General features: G+C 51.2%; 1 protein-coding gene across 7 annotated transcripts in view; it reads right to left on the bottom strand.

The window, feature by feature from the left end:
• The window catches only part of ADCY3 (adenylate cyclase 3), a 75751-nt gene extending 58408 nt beyond the window's left edge, over positions 1-17343 (bottom strand). For 4 of the 7 annotated variants that reach the window (XM_032497138.1, XM_032497139.1, XM_032497143.1 and 1 more), the window contains exons 1-2: positions 16381-17342; positions 15093-15917 (exon numbers count right to left, since the gene is read on the bottom strand). In XM_032497138.1, the coding sequence (XP_032353029.1) occupies positions 15093-15767 (675 nt within the window). In that variant the 5' untranslated portion in view covers positions 15768-15917; positions 16381-17342. Of the gene's footprint in view, positions 1-15092; positions 15918-16380 lie in introns of all 7 variants that reach the window. The other 3 variants (XM_032497140.1, XM_032497142.1, XM_032497137.1) reach the window with 1 other exon arrangement.
• Between the last annotated feature and the right edge of the window lie 1758 nt (positions 17344-19101).

Raw genomic sequence — 19101 nt, forward strand, 5'->3', positions numbered from 1 at the left:
CTGATTTGTACATACCACTCAAGCAAAATGTTCCTCCCAACAGGGATCCAGCTTTGGGTTTGACATAGTTACAGATATGCATATAATCATAGCAACACTTGCATCTGAATGGGGCTCTGCGGTTTACAAAGTGCTTCCACTCACCCTCTCAGACACCCCTCACCACAGCCCTGTAGGAACAGCCACGTCCTCATCACCATCACGGCAAACTCATGCAGCGCGCACTATTCTCTGAGCTTTATTAGCTCAACAGAGATTCAGTAAAGAAGGCACAGAGAAGACTAAGCAACTTGGCCAAGACCACAGAGCTGGGAGCAGCAGACCCAGCCGTGGAGCCCCAGCACCTGGCCCTGCATCTGGCTCTTACTCACGGGGTTCACGCCCTCTGTTCTCCTCTCCTTACCAAGGAGGAGACCAAGTTCAGTGAGATTGAACGGTTTCCGAAGACCCCCGCACCCTCAGAGGTGCGGAGTTTGAACTCAACTTCTGTTCACCGACAAGATGATGATGAAACAGGCAAAAACCATAAGCAAAAAGGATGTCAGCCCTCGGCAGGTACCTGGAGACAATGGCTCCTCCCCAGCTAGAGGGGCGGCCGCAGGTGCATGTGAGAAGCACCCACCTGGACCCCCAAGTGGGAACTCCTGGCTGAAAGAGGGAGGGACTGAGGACCACAGGGAAACTTCACCACCCTGAGGGGGACACTGGCTATCAGAGAGGAATGTGTGGACATCAGAGCTAAGAGGTTTACTTCCCTAATTAGCATAAACTTACATAAATAATCTCTCAAGCCTAAATGTTTATATATCACATAAAAATGCAAATTGATAGAAAGCTCTCTGGAAGTATACACACCATACACTTGGCAATGGCTGCCCATGGTGGGGGGAGCAGCAGAGGGAAGGGGGCCTTTAACGTCTATGCTTTATACTTCTGCCTCAGTTGCATCATTTCTAACAACAAATACACTCATGATACAGGAGAAAAATCAATCGTCTCATCTATCTAGCTGTAAAAGGGGCCCAATGTTAACAGTAGGTATCCTTGAGGAATAATATTATGCGTAATATTTTTCCATACTATTTAATATTTTCCAGGCTTTCCATAATGAGCACATCTGTTATTTGTATATTAGACAGAACCATATGAAATGAAATCGCTATTGTCGACATGTTGGAAGCAGCTGGATATTGGCAATTTCATGTGATTCAACTTAGTCATTTATGCATCAACATTCAATCATTATTTATGGAGGGACTGCTCTGTGCCAGGCCCATATCCAGACAACAATTCTTTCTTCCTGTTTTTTCCTTAAGAAAGTACATAAACCCAGCCGGGCCCCCCTTACCGGCAGGACCCGAGGTTACTGTCTCTGTACGCCCAGCAACTTGTACCAGCACATCCAGCCAGAGCCATCATGTTTGGCTGAGTGAAAAGATGAATTAGGAGACAGAAGGACAACAGATGTCCATCACAAGGCACATGCAATTACCCATCAGAAGTAATCAACACCACCTACCATCCTGGTAGGAAAAGAAGAGGGCAGACAAAGAGGAGGATGGGTCAGACTCTGGTTACCTTAATAATCGTGCTGATCTTTACTGCTCTGGCAGGGGGACAGGAGCAGAGAAGCAGTGGGGAAGGGAGACGGCATAAGGGGTGCGCAGGCCGCAGAGGGACATGGTTATGGTCAGCAGGCAGCCCTGAGCAGCAGTTCCAGTGGAATGGTCCCTGGAACGGCCTCTCTGTCTCCCTCTCCCCACTCCCTTAAGCTGCACATCTTGCCAGGCCGGGGAACATTCCGTCAGTCTTTGGAGAGCTGTCCTGCCACCTAAGCAGCAGTGGGTTTCTCTATATTAGCTTCAATTTTTATGTAGACTATAATTCTTTTATTAAGACCTGATGTCCAGATTTTCCAGGAGTGGAGACCACCCTCCCCACCAAATCTTAAATTACAGCTGTAGAATTTATTCCTCTAGCATTTGTGTCCTGCAACAGGGCAGAGCGGGCAGAGGAAAATGAGTGTCAAACGGGAGAAGGCACCCTGAGCACCACGTTTCAGTTTGCAGCCAAAGAAAGCGCTAGGATGATGTGAGGTCCAGAAACCATGTCACCTGAGGACTTCTTGGAAAAGTGCAATGGGTTAGGCTGAAGAGGAGACTGAGGGAGAGCAAGACGGCTGAATTCAAATACTAGAAGGGCTGCTGGGTAGAGGACAAGAGGCAGACGGGTGTTACTTCCTCTAGATAAACTAGAACCAGGAACGGATGCCAAGAGATGGCAGGATGGGGCTCAAACAGAACGGCCAGGAGCACAGGCCAGCACTGACGCTCTCCAAACCCATGTTCCAGATGAGTCAAGACCATCCACCCCCTGTAAAACCTGCTGACCTTCCACGCACAGCTGGCAGGATCCTTTCTAGAACTTTCCTGTACTTGTGCTCCGACTTTTGGAGTGTTTCCCAAGTCAGTTGTGTTTAGTCCCAAACCTGCAGATGTCAGCTGTTTCTTGGTATTATATTTACAGAACTTAAATAAGAACCTAAAACAGATAAAATATGAATGTGAAAGGAAGTTATTTCTGAAAAAAGTAAAGTGAACATTTTAGAAATTTTTGAAAAATTGAATAAAAGTGAGTAGCTAAAAGAAGCTGCTGTTCAATTAGCAGTGGGCAAGACAACAGTAAAAATTTGGCCAAAAGGAAAAAAAATGTACATAGAAAAGTCACAAAAATCTAGGATTCTGTACCCAGATTATTTCCAAGTGACTTTTAATCCTCCCTCCACTTTAAGGAAACTGTAAATTACAGAGGTCACATCCTAGTTACAAAAGGCCACAAGGAACACCACCAAGGGCGCCCAGAAGCACAGGAAATATCTTTCCTTTCAACAAAAGATGAGCAGCTAAGTGTCTCCGAATGAAACAAGCATCTGAAGTGCCTGTAAATGTACACATTTGTGTGCAGTTTTTGGTGTGACTCCTTGATCTTACTGACTTTTAAAGATCTACTTTGTTGCGCTACAGTTTGCACACGATGAAAAGCACCCATGTAAAAGGCGTATTTTGATGAGCGTTGACAATACAGCTGTGTGGCTGCGTCCACCACCACGATATGGAAGGCTCCCCTCACTCCAGAATGTTCCTTTGTGCCCCTTCCAATCCCCCGCCCCCCACCCAGTGTCTAAGGCGTCACAGCTCTTACATACAGGGTCATGCGGTGACCACCCGTGCTTACCACCGTCTAGCTTTTGGTTTTATTCCTTTTTCACATACAGTAAAATTCACCCTCTTGGGTGCATAGTTCTGTGTGTTCTGACACACAGCTGTGTGACCACTATCCCAATAATTTAACTTTTTGCATCGATCGACCAACCACCTGCCTCAGTCTCATCAGATTCGAGGACTTCCACCGCACTGGGGCCTGAAAGCCCTGGACTCGACACCAGCCCGCTCTGTATTTTCACTCTCTGATCCCGGGCACCTTCTCGCCTCCAGTCCCTCCTCTACTTTCTCATCTATGAAACTCTAGACACAAGAATGTGCCCTTGCAGAGGAGGTATGAGGACTAAATGACATAATGTAGATAAGGAGTACTTTAAAAACCCCTGCAAATGTTCTTTGTAACCAGTTTCAACAGTCTTCGGACCATTTAGGCTGTTCTGAAGGAAACTGAGTCCCCCATCCCGAGAGAAACGGAAGCAAAGCCCAGATGATGTGTTGGGGACACCACCGAAGGGTCCCAGCACTACCTGTGAATCGGGGGGTGAGCCTCATGGGCTTTTCTACCCCTACATCCAGTGATGAGTGGTGTGAAGTGTGTGCCACTCACCCCAGTGAAAATGAACAAAGCGAGGCCACCCAGGCATGGTGGGGACATCCCACAGCCCTGCGTCCCCTTTATTCACACTAAAGGGAACAAGCTCCACACAGCTCACGTATTCGACCTAATGAAAAACACACCTGACACCCCTCCAGTTCAAATCATTCCAGGGACTTCCTTCACTGTGTCTCCCACCTGTTATCCACTCTTACCTGATTCCTCCAAAAACAAGAAATAAAGAAAAAAGATATTAAGTGAAAGGTGACAGCCAGGATGCAAACCATCAACCCTGCATCCAAAGTACAGTATTCTTTGTCCTCACAGAGAACTTCGTCTAGGAAGTATGTCTCATTTACAAGACAGCAACAAGAAAAATGGTGGCCCAGCAAACAATTCGGGAGATGAGTGTCTGATGACGCAGGAGTCCCCCAGACACCCAGAACATGGCGCTGCTCTTCCCGCCCTTGGGGTTGACCCCCAGCTTTTCCTCTCCATCAAAGCCAGCAGTAATAATAATCACACTGGCAGTCAGAGCAGCAAGCATTTCCAGCGCCAGCTGCGTATCAGGGCCTGCCCCACAAGGCCATGCTCCTGTGTTAGTGTGTTTCTAACCCAGGAAGGTTGCTGCCCTAACCCGGGGAAGGAGGTGTTAGTCCCTTTCACAGAGGGGGAAACTAGATAGATTAAATAACGTTCATGGGATCCTACAGCTGGCATGTCAGGGAGCCAGGAGGTAATTCAAGTCAGATGACCACAAAGCCAGTGTTTTCAGATTCCCGAAGCAGAAAGCCCCGCCACAGGTCAGGCTCCCAAGGCCCCTTCACCAGCTTGCAGTGTAGAGGTCAGCGGGTCTGGGACAAAGACACGACGGAAGGGACCGGACATGCTCCCTAAAGTAACTGCCCTACATTGGGCCCTTTACTGAAATAAGAAGGCCATGTCCCAGATCAGTCCCTAGAGATGGGAAATACATCACTAACAATTACAACACAGTGTAGGGGAGGGGTATTAATGTGGTCTTCAGAGTGGTTAATGCTGCACAATGAAAGATCAACTGTAATTATGTGTAGGAGGTTAGGAAACAGACTGCTGATGAGTAAGAAACCATGGCACCTTTCTGGCAATCGGGGGAGGCTATGTCCAGCTGACCACATTGCCCAGAACTTGGAAATGAGCCTGGGGGCAGTGGAGGCAACTCCCAGCCCCAGCCTGGGATGGTGACCCACCCTCAGCACCAGGCAATGCCCTTTGCTCAGATTCCCCTCCAGGAAATTACTGATTTGGTTTCTTAGGAATTTGTGGTAAATGTGCATCAAACAACAGAGTATTCCCCTCCCTAGGAGGGTAGTTAAGGTCCATCTACCACCAGCAGGTCGGTGACCAAACCTTGGGCTTATTGGTCAGTCTCTTAAGAATGTGGCCCATGGGCATATATCTGGAGAAAACTCTAACTTGAAAAGACACGTGCATCCCAATATTCATAGCAGCCCTACATATAATAGCCAAGACATGGAAGTGTCCATAGACAGATGACTGGATAAAGAAGATGTGGTATTTTTATATAATAGAATACTATTCAGCCATAAAAAAGAACGAAATAATGCCATTTCCAGCAACAAGGATGGATCTAGAGATGATCATACTAAGTGAAGTAAGTCAAAGACACATATATGACATCACTTACATGTGGAATCTTAAAAATGATACAAGTGAACTTACTCACAAAACAGAAACACTCACAGACATAGAAGACAAATTTATAGTTACCAAAGGAGAAAGTGGGGGGAGATCTGATAAATTAGGAGCTTGGGATTAGCAGATACTAACTACTATATATAAAATAAACAACAAGATTATACAGTAAGCGCAGGGAATTATGTTCAATACCTTATAGAAATTGTAATGAAAAAGAATATGAAAATATGTATATGTATGACTGAACATTATGCTGTACACTAGAAATTGATATAACATTGCAAACTGACTATACTTCAGTAAAAAAAAATTTGTAATATATATATACGTGTAACTGAATCAATGCTGTACACCAGAAACTAACACAACATGGTAAATCAACTACACTTCAAGTAAAAAAATAAAAAGAATGTGGCTCATGGGGATCAATTCTTCAGGGCCCAGTCCCCTTGGGTGAAGAACTCAGCTTCCAAGGGGGCAGTGGAGGAGCCCGTCCGGCCCAGGACAGGCAGCTGCTCTGCGCCCCGCCAGCTCTGGCTCCGCTGGCCCCAAGTTACGCTTCATGCGGACCAGTCCTGAAACAACATGGGAACAGCAACCCACAACCACGGAAACCTTGCGAGGATTCACATCCAGTCTGCTGACGCTGGGGTTCGGAACGGGGGTAAAGGGTGGGGTGGGATTTCTTCCGAAACATGTCATTTTCTTTTCTGTTTACAACAAAGAAAGTGCTCTCGAAGAGAGGAACAGAAAAGGGAAGAAAAGGATTCATTACTAATCAAAGCAAATTTCTTAGGAACCACGAAGAGGAATTTTGCTGAAAGAAACAGCTGAAAATGTGATCCGAGGAAGAAGCATCAGACATAAAATGGCCAGGAGGGGAAAGGAGAGAGGCAATGGGCCTGCTAGTATCATATATAAATAATAAGAATAAGTAAATGAAATATAGATGATAAGTAAATGAAATTAGTAAATTAAGAGTAACCAAATGCCCTACAGAAAAGGAACAGTTGAGTTAATTACGGTACATTTAGCCAGCATCGTATTATGCAGCCATTAAAAATGATGACTGTGAACACTAATTTAAAATAGAAAAAAGTCTGTGCTATAAAGCTAAGAAAAGCCAGAGTATTATGTGTACAGCTTTGTAAAAATTTCCATATGAAAGGCTAGAAAGGAACACCAAAAACTGGTTGTGATAGGATTACAATAAACTTTTATTTCCAAAGTTTCTGCAATATTAGATGGCATTTTATAATTAAAAGCATACTTTAAAATAATCCTTTCACAATGAGGGAAAAAGAGCCAGTTGGTAACACAGAAAAGAAACGAGAAAATTGATAATGAATAAATGATTCATTCACAGATCAAAGATCAGAGATGGTCTGCCAAGATTAAGTGCAATAAAGAAATAACTAACTAGCATTCGCATGGTGCTTTATAGCTACCCTTCCCCCACCAGGTAACAAACTAACACTCCCGTCCGAGCCCTTGTTCACCAGCTACAGTAAGCAGCACCCCACCCCACCCCACCGGACACCCTGGTCCCACCTCGCCTTGGCTTGCCTTAAGCTTCCCCAATACAAAAGAACCAATGGTGCCAACACCATCAGACAGGGGCTGCCTCCTGCTCCCAAATGGGTCACCAGCCCCCTCCATCACAGGCTACCTGGGACAAAGATGTCCCAAGCAGGAAGCAGAGGCTGGGTGGAGCTCGGATGTTCCATGCTGGGGACCGCCCCACCCCACCCCAGCTGTTCCCTATTGTTGGGTCCTAAGCCTTCTTCCTTTCTGAATCTACACACTCTCCGTGGGCAACCCCTCACCCTCCCCATGGTTTTGGGTGGCACTTAAATGCTGATGATTCCCAAATCCAGAACTCAAGACCTCTCTTCTAAGCTCCAGATCTTAAGCACAGGGCCTGGTACACAGGTGTTGAATAATTATCCACTGAAGAATCTGATAGTTCCCCTTGGATATCCCACAGGCACCTGAACCTGAACCCATCTTCACCATCCTCTGCTTCCATCTTGGTGGGTGGCCCTCATGGCATCATGCCTGGACTACTCCAATAGCCTCCTAAACAGTTTCAGCCTTACTCAAGTCCACCAGAATGATTCTATTTAATGCAAAGCAGATCCTATCTGTCCCCTGCTTAAATTCTTTCAGTGCAGCCCCATCATTAGAGGAATAAAGCCCAAATTCCTTAGCTCTTCTGCTACCTAGCTTCTCCATACCTTGTCTCTCTAGCTTCTGCCACCCACTCATCCTCTTGTTACACAGGATTGTCACCAGTCCAAAGCAAGTGAGAATCTCCTGTAACTCTCACCGGAATGCTCTGTTCCCACTGCTCCACCTGGCGAACTTGTTTTCATCCTTCAAAACCCAACTCAACAGTCAGCTCTTAGGAAGCCTTCCTCTGTTTCTTTATGCAGGCTCTCTTTCACTAACAGGACTTGTACCACAACCTGGGAGCTCCGTGATGGTAGGGGATGAGTTTTACTCACTCTTTGTTTATGCCACCTAGAACAATACTTGGTAAATGATGGAGGGAATGAAGTTTCTCTGACGGAGAAACAAGCATGAAGGTGGGATGGTGAGTGCTCCAACTCTGCTTGGCCATTCTTCAACATGATCTTATGCAAATCATTTTTGTCCAAGGACGAGATCAGAAGTAGGCCAACATAATATCAATGACTCATTTTTCTGGGCTCCTAAGAACCCTCCTCTATTGCTGCTTTTTCCCTAGACCAGAAAAACTTTATTAACAAATGGCAAAGGCGTACTGATTAGCACCCTTGAAGAGTTATATAAATCCTGCTTTTAAAAAAAAATCATTCTCTAATTACTTAGATTAACATCAGAACATTTCCCTAGCTTGGATCTAGCCAAAAATTTATCAGACTCTCAATGAGCGCTGATGAGGAAGGAAATAAAGATAAAAGCCGAGCAGGAATGTATTTACTCAACAAACATTTACAGACTGATAGTCAGGACCAAGGTACTGCAAGGGGTGGCAGAGGAGTTCTACCATCGGTCTCGCTCTGCCCTCGAGGCGAACGGCAACCTGCTAAAAAAGACAAATTCAACGTGCTGCCGAAGGATGCACAAGAGCAAACTCCCACCTCCTGAGAAAGGCATACAAACTTCAGAGCCAGGCTGCCCATCTGGCTGATGTATAGAAAGAAAGGGCCGGGACTGGTGCTGGGGTCACAAATGGAGGCAGGACTGCCTCCCCTGCAGTGCCCTGGACAGAGGAGGTTCGCGTGTTTGAGAAGTTAAGAGAACAAATTCTTCTCATGAATGTAAGGCAAGGCAAAGACTGTGCAGACGAACTATGAGCCATCATTTTTGTATGCAATGTAGTTCCGACTTTCCAAAAATCTTAGAATGATGTATTAGATCTCATAAAGAATCAATACCTTCAAAGAGTTATATACAGTTGTCTCTCTGGGGTCCCCAGACAACAATGTCATATATAAAGCAGCATAGTACAGTGAACATAGTCGGCCCTCCGCACCTGCAGGTTTCACATCCACAGACTATACAGCCTACTGGGGACCACATTCCTAACTTCTGAAGCATCCTGTGGTGCCCTGCCCAGACTCACGGCCCTCCTCATCTCTCCTCCCCAGCATCCCCCGAGTTCCCCTGGCTTATTAGACAGCTGCCCTCCATTCCCTCCGTCCCTGTATGGACATATCACCAGCACATCAAGGGGTAGAATCAATTTCCCCTTATCTTGCACCTAGGTTGCCCTGTGGCTTGCTTTGACCAATAATGGTGGGTCTACCCTTTAAAACCTCTGGTAGCTTCCACTTTCTCCAGGACAACACCACACTGTGAGGAAGCCCAAGCTAACCACTTGGAGAGGTCACTGCAGAAGTTCTGAGGCTCCAGACATGCACGAGTAAGGTCTTCTTAGAGCTTGCCAGCATAGCCGTCAGCTGAATGGTGGCACTGAATGAAACAGTCCAGGCAGCCACGTGAGTGACCCCGGCCAGTGCCACGTGAAGCAAGGCAACACCTGGCTGAGCACAGTAAACCCACAGAATCACAAGATAATAAACTATTACTGTTTTAAGCTGCTAAGTTTTGAGGTTATATGTTATACAACAATGGATAACTGAAACACACGGTAAATGAAGGGCTACGTGTGCAGTGAGGCCACTGGGAAATGGTGAACTTAGTGAACTTCTCAGAGAATCAAAATATAATCCTTATTTGTCCAAACCTGTTATTATTCATTTATGATTAAATTGCTTTCAGAATGCAGTCCTAGACCTCACTTTATGCCAAATGTAATTTAATTTATTTTCTTGATGTGGGGTCATCACTCTGGACATCAGTTACTACAATGTCCAGTAATATAATGATGCCTCCTCCGGCCACAGGTGTATAGGGACTGCCGGCTGCAACACTGAGCCCCCCAGACAGCTATGCAACTTGATCAGCAGCAATATCTCTGCCCCCAGAAACGCCTCCTCGTCCCCTACACTGCTCCTTCTGGTAGTTGTGGGTGGAGCAACTAAAGACCCAGTCCTGTTGGGACTGTATTTCAGCTGACTCAGGGAAGATCTAAGGGGTTCTTCTAAGATTGCAGAAGAGAATGAACTCTGGAAGCCCAGTGATCTAGATTTGAATTCTGCTCTATCACCTACTAGTTCCACGGCCCCAGCTGAGCCATTGCACTCATCACACATTTCAGTCCTCCCATCTGTAAGATGAAAATACTATCTACCTCTTGGTGGAAGATGCTGAATTGAAACATAAGCAAGAGCTCAGTAAACGTGGGCCCCTTGTCCCTCCTCACTGGGCTGCACCTGGGGGTTATCTCTGAGCACACACGTCTGAGTGTCGGTCAGGACTGCACCCACAGAAGGAGATCATCTAGAGTGCATATGTCACTTCCGGGACAGCCTGGTGGGGAGGCGTGGAATGTTTATCCAGGGTTGGAGCACCCTCGTGGGGCTTGCTGTAGGTTGATGAAAAAACTGCAGAATAACCTTGAGTCCTAGCAATTCTGTCTCACGGAGATTTCACCAGCGCTGTTGGGCAGACCAAGCCCAGGGGTATGTGCATGTGCATGGTGTGTGTGTATGTGCACACGTGTACACACACAGTGTACCTTGGAGCTCCTGAGGTAGCCTGAGGGGGCAGGGAGAGACCTTGGCAGGGAGAGTGGTGTCTGAACCTGGCCCCACTGGCCCAGCCCTGGGCTCCAGCTTCCTCTCCAGAAAACCCCAGCTGATGATCAAGTGCTGATTTAAAATAATAAACACAAGGACTCTGCTGTGCGTGGCAAAATGTCAGTGAAATAACGTGGGTGAAAGGTGGGACCTAAATTGCATGTGCATGATGATGACAGACTGGAAATGCTCTGTTTACACACAGATAAGGATTGGAAAAGGCCCCAGAGAGATGCGACGGGGGAGGGATTGAGGGGCGACTTTCTGCAAAGCTGTTTATATGTTTAATAATTGGCTACTCTTCCCCATGTGCAGCTGGCCTCCCAGTCCCCTTCTATGCATTTCCTTATTATTCTGGTTCCTACACGATGCCCATCTGCACACTCTTCATGGAGAATGAGCCTTCTGTCCCACCCTGGGGTGGGGGCAGAGTGCAGGGCCAACAGGCCAAGAACTGGGTTGGCACTGTCCCCTCCCAACCTGTGTCCCACACACACTTCGGCTGCCTAGGCTGCTCAGAGCCTCTGGCTGCTGCCTCCCTGCCTCCCCACCCAGCTCCCGTTCCCATTCACCCCCTCATTTCTCATGTACTCCTGGCCATGTTCCCACCAGGAACACTCTGTCACAGGCTTCTCCGCTCCTTGCGTCCAATTCCCAGGGGGAAAGAGAGGGGTGCTTCCTATGATATTTTAGGGCCTCCCACTTCTTGGCACGGTTCTTCAACATGGCTGAGCAAAGACATCTTGGGGCAGCCAGAGAAGCAAGGAGGAGGCCCAGATGCCAGAGAAAAAGGCTTTCTGGGAAGTCCCCTGCCCCTCACACCCACCAGTGTGTGTCCCACCTTCTCCCTCACCAGTGACCCCTCCCCAGTTATCCAGCCCCTCTCCCTCTCATCCTCCCCAAGCCTCAGTATCCTCATCTGTAAAATGGAGCCAGTAACACCCAGGATTAATTGAGACGACTTGTACAGAACCTTAGCTTCAGCCTAGACAGGGCATCTGAAGGCTTGGCTCCGTCACACCCTCCCCGCTACAGCTCCCCCAGCCCTTTGGAGCCGAATGTTCATTCACTGGGCGAATGAGTTGCTATGTAACTTGCAGGTGTGAAAGGAATCACACATCCATGGCTCTATCATGTTCTAATTTGTGAATAAAGGTCTTAAGAAGCTATTAATTCCATGAGAGAGTTCTGCTCCCAAATAGCCTTTCTGCTATAAAACATTTCTCAGGGGCTCCTCGCCACTGACTTAGCACAGCATCCTGAGTTAGCATCCTGAGAAGCTAACAGGTGTATGAGGGTGCATGTCAGAGTCTTGGGAGCAGCCACTGGCCACAGGAACGTGCCCTGTCTCCACTATATTTTCTCCCCACCCAGCAGCAGCTGCCTGGTCCTGCCCTCGACCCCCTCATGGGGCAGCCTTGGGCAGTAAAAGGCAAGTTGTGCCAGGACCCAGACAAGGAGAGGGATGTGGGGAAAGCCTGTCAGCGGCAGCTTGCTCCCCTGATCCCCAGCCCTAGCCCTGCCCTCCTCCACTGCAGCCTCTGACGTCAGTCTGACCCCCTTTACTCCCAGACCCCACAGGCCGCGAGGCCCGTACCTGTTGCTCAGTAATAGTCATTCATTCACTAATAAATGAAGCCTCAACAGCACCTCCTTCCCACAGCCCATCCCATGGCCCCGACTCCACTTGATCTTCCTGTCGGAACCCTGACCCGCATAATCCCCGTGAGAAGAGCTGAGGCAGGCTGCACTGCTTACCTCTGACGCTTCAGGCTACCCTGAGGCCCCTGTGTCTTTCTGTCTTTCCCCTCCAGAGCCAAGTACCAGTCTGGAGGGATGAGGGTGCAGAGGAGGAAGTCTAGGCTTTGGAAATGCTTCTTCAGTGCTGCCAGTGACCGCACCAACTAAGGCACTCCCAGCCCCCTGGAAATCCAGTGTCTGCTTCTAACCGTGAAACTGGGCTCATCCCCCACCGACCCAGGAGGGAGGCCCTGGCTAGAGCCAACAGGTGCTAGGAGGAGAAAGGAAAAGGGAGTCTATGGGCAGGAGATAGCAAAGCAGGGAGGTGTCGGGCGCTGGAGAAGGTTCCTGATGCTACTGTGATGGTCAGGGGAGGAGGGTTCTGGCCACCCGGTTCTCACATCCCTGTCCTCCAGCCCCTGCTCTCTCCTATCCTTGATGGCACCTTATCCCGGGAGGTAAAAGGCAGGTAACCAAGTTTCATTCCATGGCTTGGAAGGTGTCCAGGTGCTCCCCCCACAGCAATGAGGGGCCACAGGACGCTCAGGGTTCCATTGTCTTCTGAAAGGCCAAACGCAGGGACCACTGTGACCTAAGACTGTGGTGCGTGGGCCTGGGAATCCAGGCACCTTTTAAGAAGTCACATTAGTCCCCAAAACAAGTGACTCAGAAACTTCTGGAACATGGCCCACTGAAAGCTAGGACCTCCTGCTTTCTATCTCAGGCTCTGGAACAGACCTTGGGCGCCACCTCCCCTTCCCCGTCTATTCCCAAAGCTTCATCCAAGGCCCAGCTTCCATGTCAAGATCATGATCTCCTGGGATGCTGATACTGCTATTCTTGATTTACTTATTTTCCTATTTTTTTTTTCCCCGTTTCCTATTTTTTTGAGCTTTTGTTCCTTAGCAGTGCCCAAAGGACACCAGCAATCAAGGGGTCAGCCTCTGGGCTCCAATGGGGAGAATTTCTGATTTGCTCCCTTCACAGACAGTGAAGCATATGGGAAACTCACATCGTCCAGAGACCCTGGCAGAGAGGAAAGTGACTGCTCAGCGAAAGGTAAGGGTTCAGAGTTTGAGCCCAGGCCCCAGAGGCTGCCATGCCCACCTATCTGCCACCAGGCTGGACTCTCCACTGATTCCCAATAGAAATGCCTCTTGCCATTCTCGCTCCGACAGCTTCCAGCAGGGCCCTCTGCGGGCAGAGGCACAACCTGAAGTTGACTAACCCGGAAGTCATGAGAGGAATGGCAGGCTGCCACCTTTCACGGACAGCGCACTGGGAGGAAAGGGGACCTTCTGGTGCACCGCATGAATCCATGTGCACCAGGGCTGGGATCCTGCAGAATCAAGGCCCAAAGCTTCTCAAAAGGGCACACTGCACGACTCAGAGCGGGAAAACAGGAAGAATCTTGGTCCAAGAACCAGGAAAAAGTTACAACAGAGGAAAAACCTGTTTTTTCCTCTAACCAAGTGGGAGGCAATGGGACAGCCCCACTGGGTTCTTGCCTCACCACTGTGCCCCTAGAGACCCAGCCCCCAATCCCAGGAGACTGATGGCTTTGGCCGTGATGTAGTGGAGAGCAGCGGAATGGAATCAAGCAATGGATGCTCCAGCCACATGACTCTCATAACTAGCTGTGTGGCCTTAGGGAGGTCACTCTTCATCTCTGTGCTCATATAGAAAATGAGATAGCAGGCAGGACGCACAACTGTGGAATTCAGCGACTCTAAGCCCTGTGGAGCTCCCCAGCACCCCAAGATAGGTTACCAAATAATAAGCTCAGAAGACCAGGAATCACATCTCCCCATCTCTGCAGCCCCTCAGCACCTACCTGGGTCTTGGCACCTGGCAGGAGCACAAGACTGTCTATTAGTTAAGCCGAGGCCAAAATTCCGCCCCCTCCAACAGAAAACATCCCCCAGAACTAGCAGACCCTCCTCATCGTGGCCGGCACCACTCTCTCCATTTGCACCCCCACACCACGCCTTCGGTGGGGAGATCGCCACTCTCCACCTCACCTGACTGCTCGGGCACCCCGAGCTCCCAGTGGCAGAAGTGCCATCTATGACAAACACACCTTCCCCCCCTACAGTCCTTCGTGTCTCCTTGTGCGCATCATCCACAGCCTTTGATCTTGATAACAACCACTTCAGGCAGGTAGACACTATCCCCGTTCAACAGAGGGGCAATGAGTCCACGCAGTCAGTGCCTTACCAAAGCTAGTCGATGACAGGCTAGAGACTGGAAGCCAAGGGAGCCCTCCTTGCCCACCAGAGGTCTTCCTGGCAGAGGTCAAGGACAGGGAATAGCCAGGACAAGGCTGCCTCGCTGGAGACCAGGTCCAGCAGGGCCTTCCTGCCACCCACTCAGGCTAGGCACGAGTGACAGAGTGGCCCTGAGGACCAATGTCTGGACATCCTCTGATCCCTAGGGCCAAGCACAGACAAGCTGTACTGCAAAGCCAAGGGTTGAAGGAGAGGTGCTCCTTCCTGTACAAGTAGCTGAGAGCCCCAGAGCTCCCCCCAGCACACATTCTGATTCAAGGGCAAAGAAAACACCACCACCCCAACTGTCAAAACAGGTGCCACCTCGACTGAGAGCTGCTGGGAAGGGAAGCCACTGGGTGGGACGGCAGGTGGGACTCACCTCCCTCAGCAACCGCATCCCCTTCAGCCCATCCTGCTGCTGCTGGGCCACGGTGACCCCCAAGACGAGGGTGTGCACGACACAGGAGACCACAGAGATGATGACGATGGGGCTGAGGCTGAGGGGCAACGTGATGAAGAAGGAGAAGACAAAGAAGGCCTGCCAGCCCACCGTGTCGCTGGCAGCGTGGGCACGGGAGAAGTTCAGGCCCAGGTAGGAGAAGATCTGGGCTGTTATCAGCAGCCACAGCAGGTAGGGGACCACCTTCCGGGTGACCCTGTTGGGGAGCAGCCCCTTTTTGCAGAGCACGAAGAGGATGATGTCCAACACCAGCCCAACACTGGCCATGGCCAGAGGAGCCAGCTTGTCGCTGGAGAAGACCACCGCGCACATGACCACCACGTAGCAGTCGAAGAGGGCCGCGAAGACCACCAGCACCAGCAGCGTCTCATGGCGCTGCCTTTTGAAGTAGGTCTGGTACAGGTTCTCCAAGGACTCGGGCACGAAGGTCAGGCGCATGAAGCGGGGCAGGCAGAGGCAGGATCCCGAGTTCCGGACAGAGATTTCATGGGTCCGGCCCACCCCTCGGTCAGCGTCAGAGGGCAGACTGACGGAGTACTCGGCGGAGTACTCGGCGGAGTACTCGGGATCAGAGAAGCCCTGGGTCCTTGGCATCCTGGCTGCCGTGTCTGCTTCTACTGGCTCTGGAGAACTGGATGGGGAACACAGGAGGGGCTCTGAAACGGGGAAAGGCTAAGGGCCAGCCACGTCGGGCAGGAACGCAGAGCCGGTTTCTGGGGCACAGGTAGCGCTGATCATCTGGAACTTAAAAGGATATGACTAAGTAGAAGCACCTCTTCCTTCCTACCTGTGCTTCCCCCACCACCCACCCTAGCCCTCCTAAAAGAATCCCTGCTGCAAGAGGCTCCAGAACCAGGGCCTTTCCCCACGCCACCCCCACGCTCACGCCACCGCCCGACACACGCACACTTAGTCCTGTCCACCCAAACACTCCGTTTCCTGTCTTTGGCTTGTGGACGGGCCTGGCCACCTCTCCATCCGACGCACCCCTGGTCTCTCTCACTCCCTGACTTCCTCACCTAAATCTCCTCCAGGCCCAAGCTTTAAAAGGTGAAGATAAAACATGCTAGAAAGAAACCAGAGCCATCCTGGGGGTTTCTGAATCTTCCTATGTTTACTTCCTTTCCCATCCAGCCCGTGGCGACTCGGGCTCCCCACCTCGGGCACTGTATGCCCTCCGGAAGGCCGGCCCTGCCCCTGCGTTTACCTGTGTGGGAACTCGGGAGTAGCGTGGTCCTGGTCGGTACCTACGCCGGCTTCGGGGCCGGGTCACGCGTGTGGCTTGGGGGACAGGAGGTCTCAGCGCGCCTGGGGGGCTGCTTCCCGCCGAGCCCCGCCGCTCTGGCAGTGCCACAGTCCCCGGCCCCTGGCCCGGGCGCGACTCTCCCGCCGTCAGCCAGGGAATCCGGCCGGCAGAGGCTCAGGGCTGCCCCTCAGCATCCACAGGCGCCCAGCCGCAGGAGGAAGGAGGAGGTGGCGACGAAGGCTGGAAAATTCGGGGGCGCCCGCCGCTAGGGCTGCGGCTCGCGGGGCCGGCGTGCGCGGCCGGCCCCCTCCCTCTGGTCCCGCAGTGGTCGCGGCGGCGGCGGCGCGGCTAGGGGCGCATCCGGGGCCCTCGCCGACGGGAGCGCGGGCCGAGGCCGGGGAAGCCCGCCAGCATCCTCTGGCCCGCCCGCGCGCCGAGCGGAGTCAGCCGAGTCGGGGCGCGGCGCGCTGCACAGTGAGTCCCCGCGCGGCGCTGGCGGCTCCGGGGCCACGCGCGCTCCAGGCCCCGAGAGGCGGGCGGCGCCCCTCCCTCCCCGCAGTCGCCGCCCTCTCGGCGAGCGCGTCCGGAGTTGGAGGGGTGCGGGGGTGAGGCTCCAGACCCGGCTCGGCGAGGGGAAGGAGGAGAAGGGCCAGTAGGAGCGCGGAGGCGAGAGTTGGAGGGGCCCCAGCGGCCCCACGCTCCGGCACCGGGCGGCGAGCTGGCGGCTACTGCTGCGTGGAAGCTCGGGTGGGCGGTGGTAGGAAGGATGGGCGAATCAGCGCCTTCCCCGCGCAGGCCCCGTCTCGGAAGATAAAAGCCCGGGACGTGCCCTCCCGCAGGTGAGGCGCCCTCGGGGCATCCCTAGCGCCCCCTCCTCTGCCGCGGCTTCCTTCCGGGCTTGGAGAGGCGGGGGCTGAGGTTTGGGGACGGCTGCCCCGCCGGGCGCGCCCGCGCTGTGTCTCCGCCCACCCTGGCAGCCCAAACGCCAGAGCACGGGGCCTGAGCTTTCCGCAGAAGGGCCCGCAGCTGAGCCTGGTTCTTGAAGGAAGCGGGTAGGTGTGGCCCAGTAGGCACGTGGAATTGGGAGAGACCCTACTTCAAAAAGATCTCTTGTGCACATTCCACCTGTTTGAGACGTTTTAGAATTCACAAGCTGTTAAAAACTCAAATGTTCCTTTCAGTGGTTAAGTTGTCAGTCTCTTACACCATAGTATAAACTACTTTCCTTGGATTTGACAACATCTTGCCAAGATCAACCACACGCTGTAGGAATTGAGATAAAAGGAGAGGAGGGAGATAGGTTGTTTTGAAAAAAAATAAGTATATGGGGAGAAACAGTTGCTGAGGATAGCCAGCAGCATTAGAAGGTGCCCTCCCTGGGGTGAACTGAAGAAGTAAGTCAGAGAAGAGAGAAACTCAGCCATCCAAGCCCTGGATGAAGATGCCTCTTTGAGCTCCTGAGATTATCCACGAGTGACCTTTCTAGAACCTCAGGCGTCAGCTCACATCCCACAGGGACTAGATTCATCAGATAATTGATCCCATCACAGCTGTTTCTGTCAGTCCCTCATACTAATTCTGTAAACCTGCCGACCTCAGCCCGAACTTGTTAGGGCTTTGCTTCCAAAGGTGAGGAAATAACATCAGATTTAGGCAGAGGGTAATTTGAATAGAGCAGCGTTTTCCCCCATTATTTTAATTTGTTTGAAATCCAAATATCTATTTTGAATTGTTACACAATGTTAAAGGAGGCATGATTTTTTTTTTTACTTAACGAAGGAACATGTGTTAATTAAAGGGGAAAAAGCTGATAAATGCTGTTTGGGAATGCTTGGCCACAAGGGACACCCACATGGTGCCCTCTGTGAGTCTCTCGCCCTTTCCTGGCACACATGCCCACCCTTGGAGTTCTGTGGGGATTCCTGCTCCGCAAGGCCATGCCCAGCTCCTGGGTCCTGTGGGTTTCCTCCCGGGCCTCCTGCCACCTCCCATGCCCCAGCCTCTCCTGCCCATGCACCCTGTGAAGGGAGAGGGTTCCTCACAGAGACACCCCTGGTAAAAACCCCAGTCTCCTGCCCTTCCTGCCCTGACTGCAGACCTCACTGCTCCACTCCCTGCCCCTCACAACCCTCCTCTCTTGGCTGTGGGCACCTGCTTAGCAAATCTGTGCTGAGAGCACACAGGATGCCCAGCTGGGCCAGGCATCAGGAAAGACCAGAGATACCACCCCACCCGCCCCTGCCCTCAGGATGCCTGCCATCTCTGCCAGGGCACCACATCGACCAACAAGACAGACCCTTAGCTGAGCACAGGTGACCTGAAACATGATCAGAGGGGAGGATCTGGCTGGCCAGAGCTACTGCAAAGGCTCAGCAGCAGGACAGCACCCACAGCACAGCCCTATTCCTGCTCTGCATTCTGGGTTATGCATGCAGCCCTTCCCTGTGGATGCAGGGAACCCAGCAGGACAGCTGCAGCCCCTCATTGGGGCTCCCTGGGAGCCAGAGGCAACTGAGTGAATACTGCAGAGCAAAAGAGGAGATCAGGGAAAACGCAACTCATCAGAGACAGGCCACAAAAGTCTCATCTGTCTCCCTCACAACTGCTTCTCCAGTACCTGGCACCTAGTAGGTGCAACCTACTGGATGAGGAGCCGTTGAATGGATGGTTTCCTTAAGAAGA

This window comes from Camelus ferus, chromosome 15 (genome assembly GCF_009834535.1).
Source record: "Camelus ferus isolate YT-003-E chromosome 15, BCGSAC_Cfer_1.0, whole genome shotgun sequence".
Classification (NCBI taxonomy): domain Eukaryota; kingdom Metazoa; phylum Chordata; class Mammalia; order Artiodactyla; family Camelidae; genus Camelus; species Camelus ferus.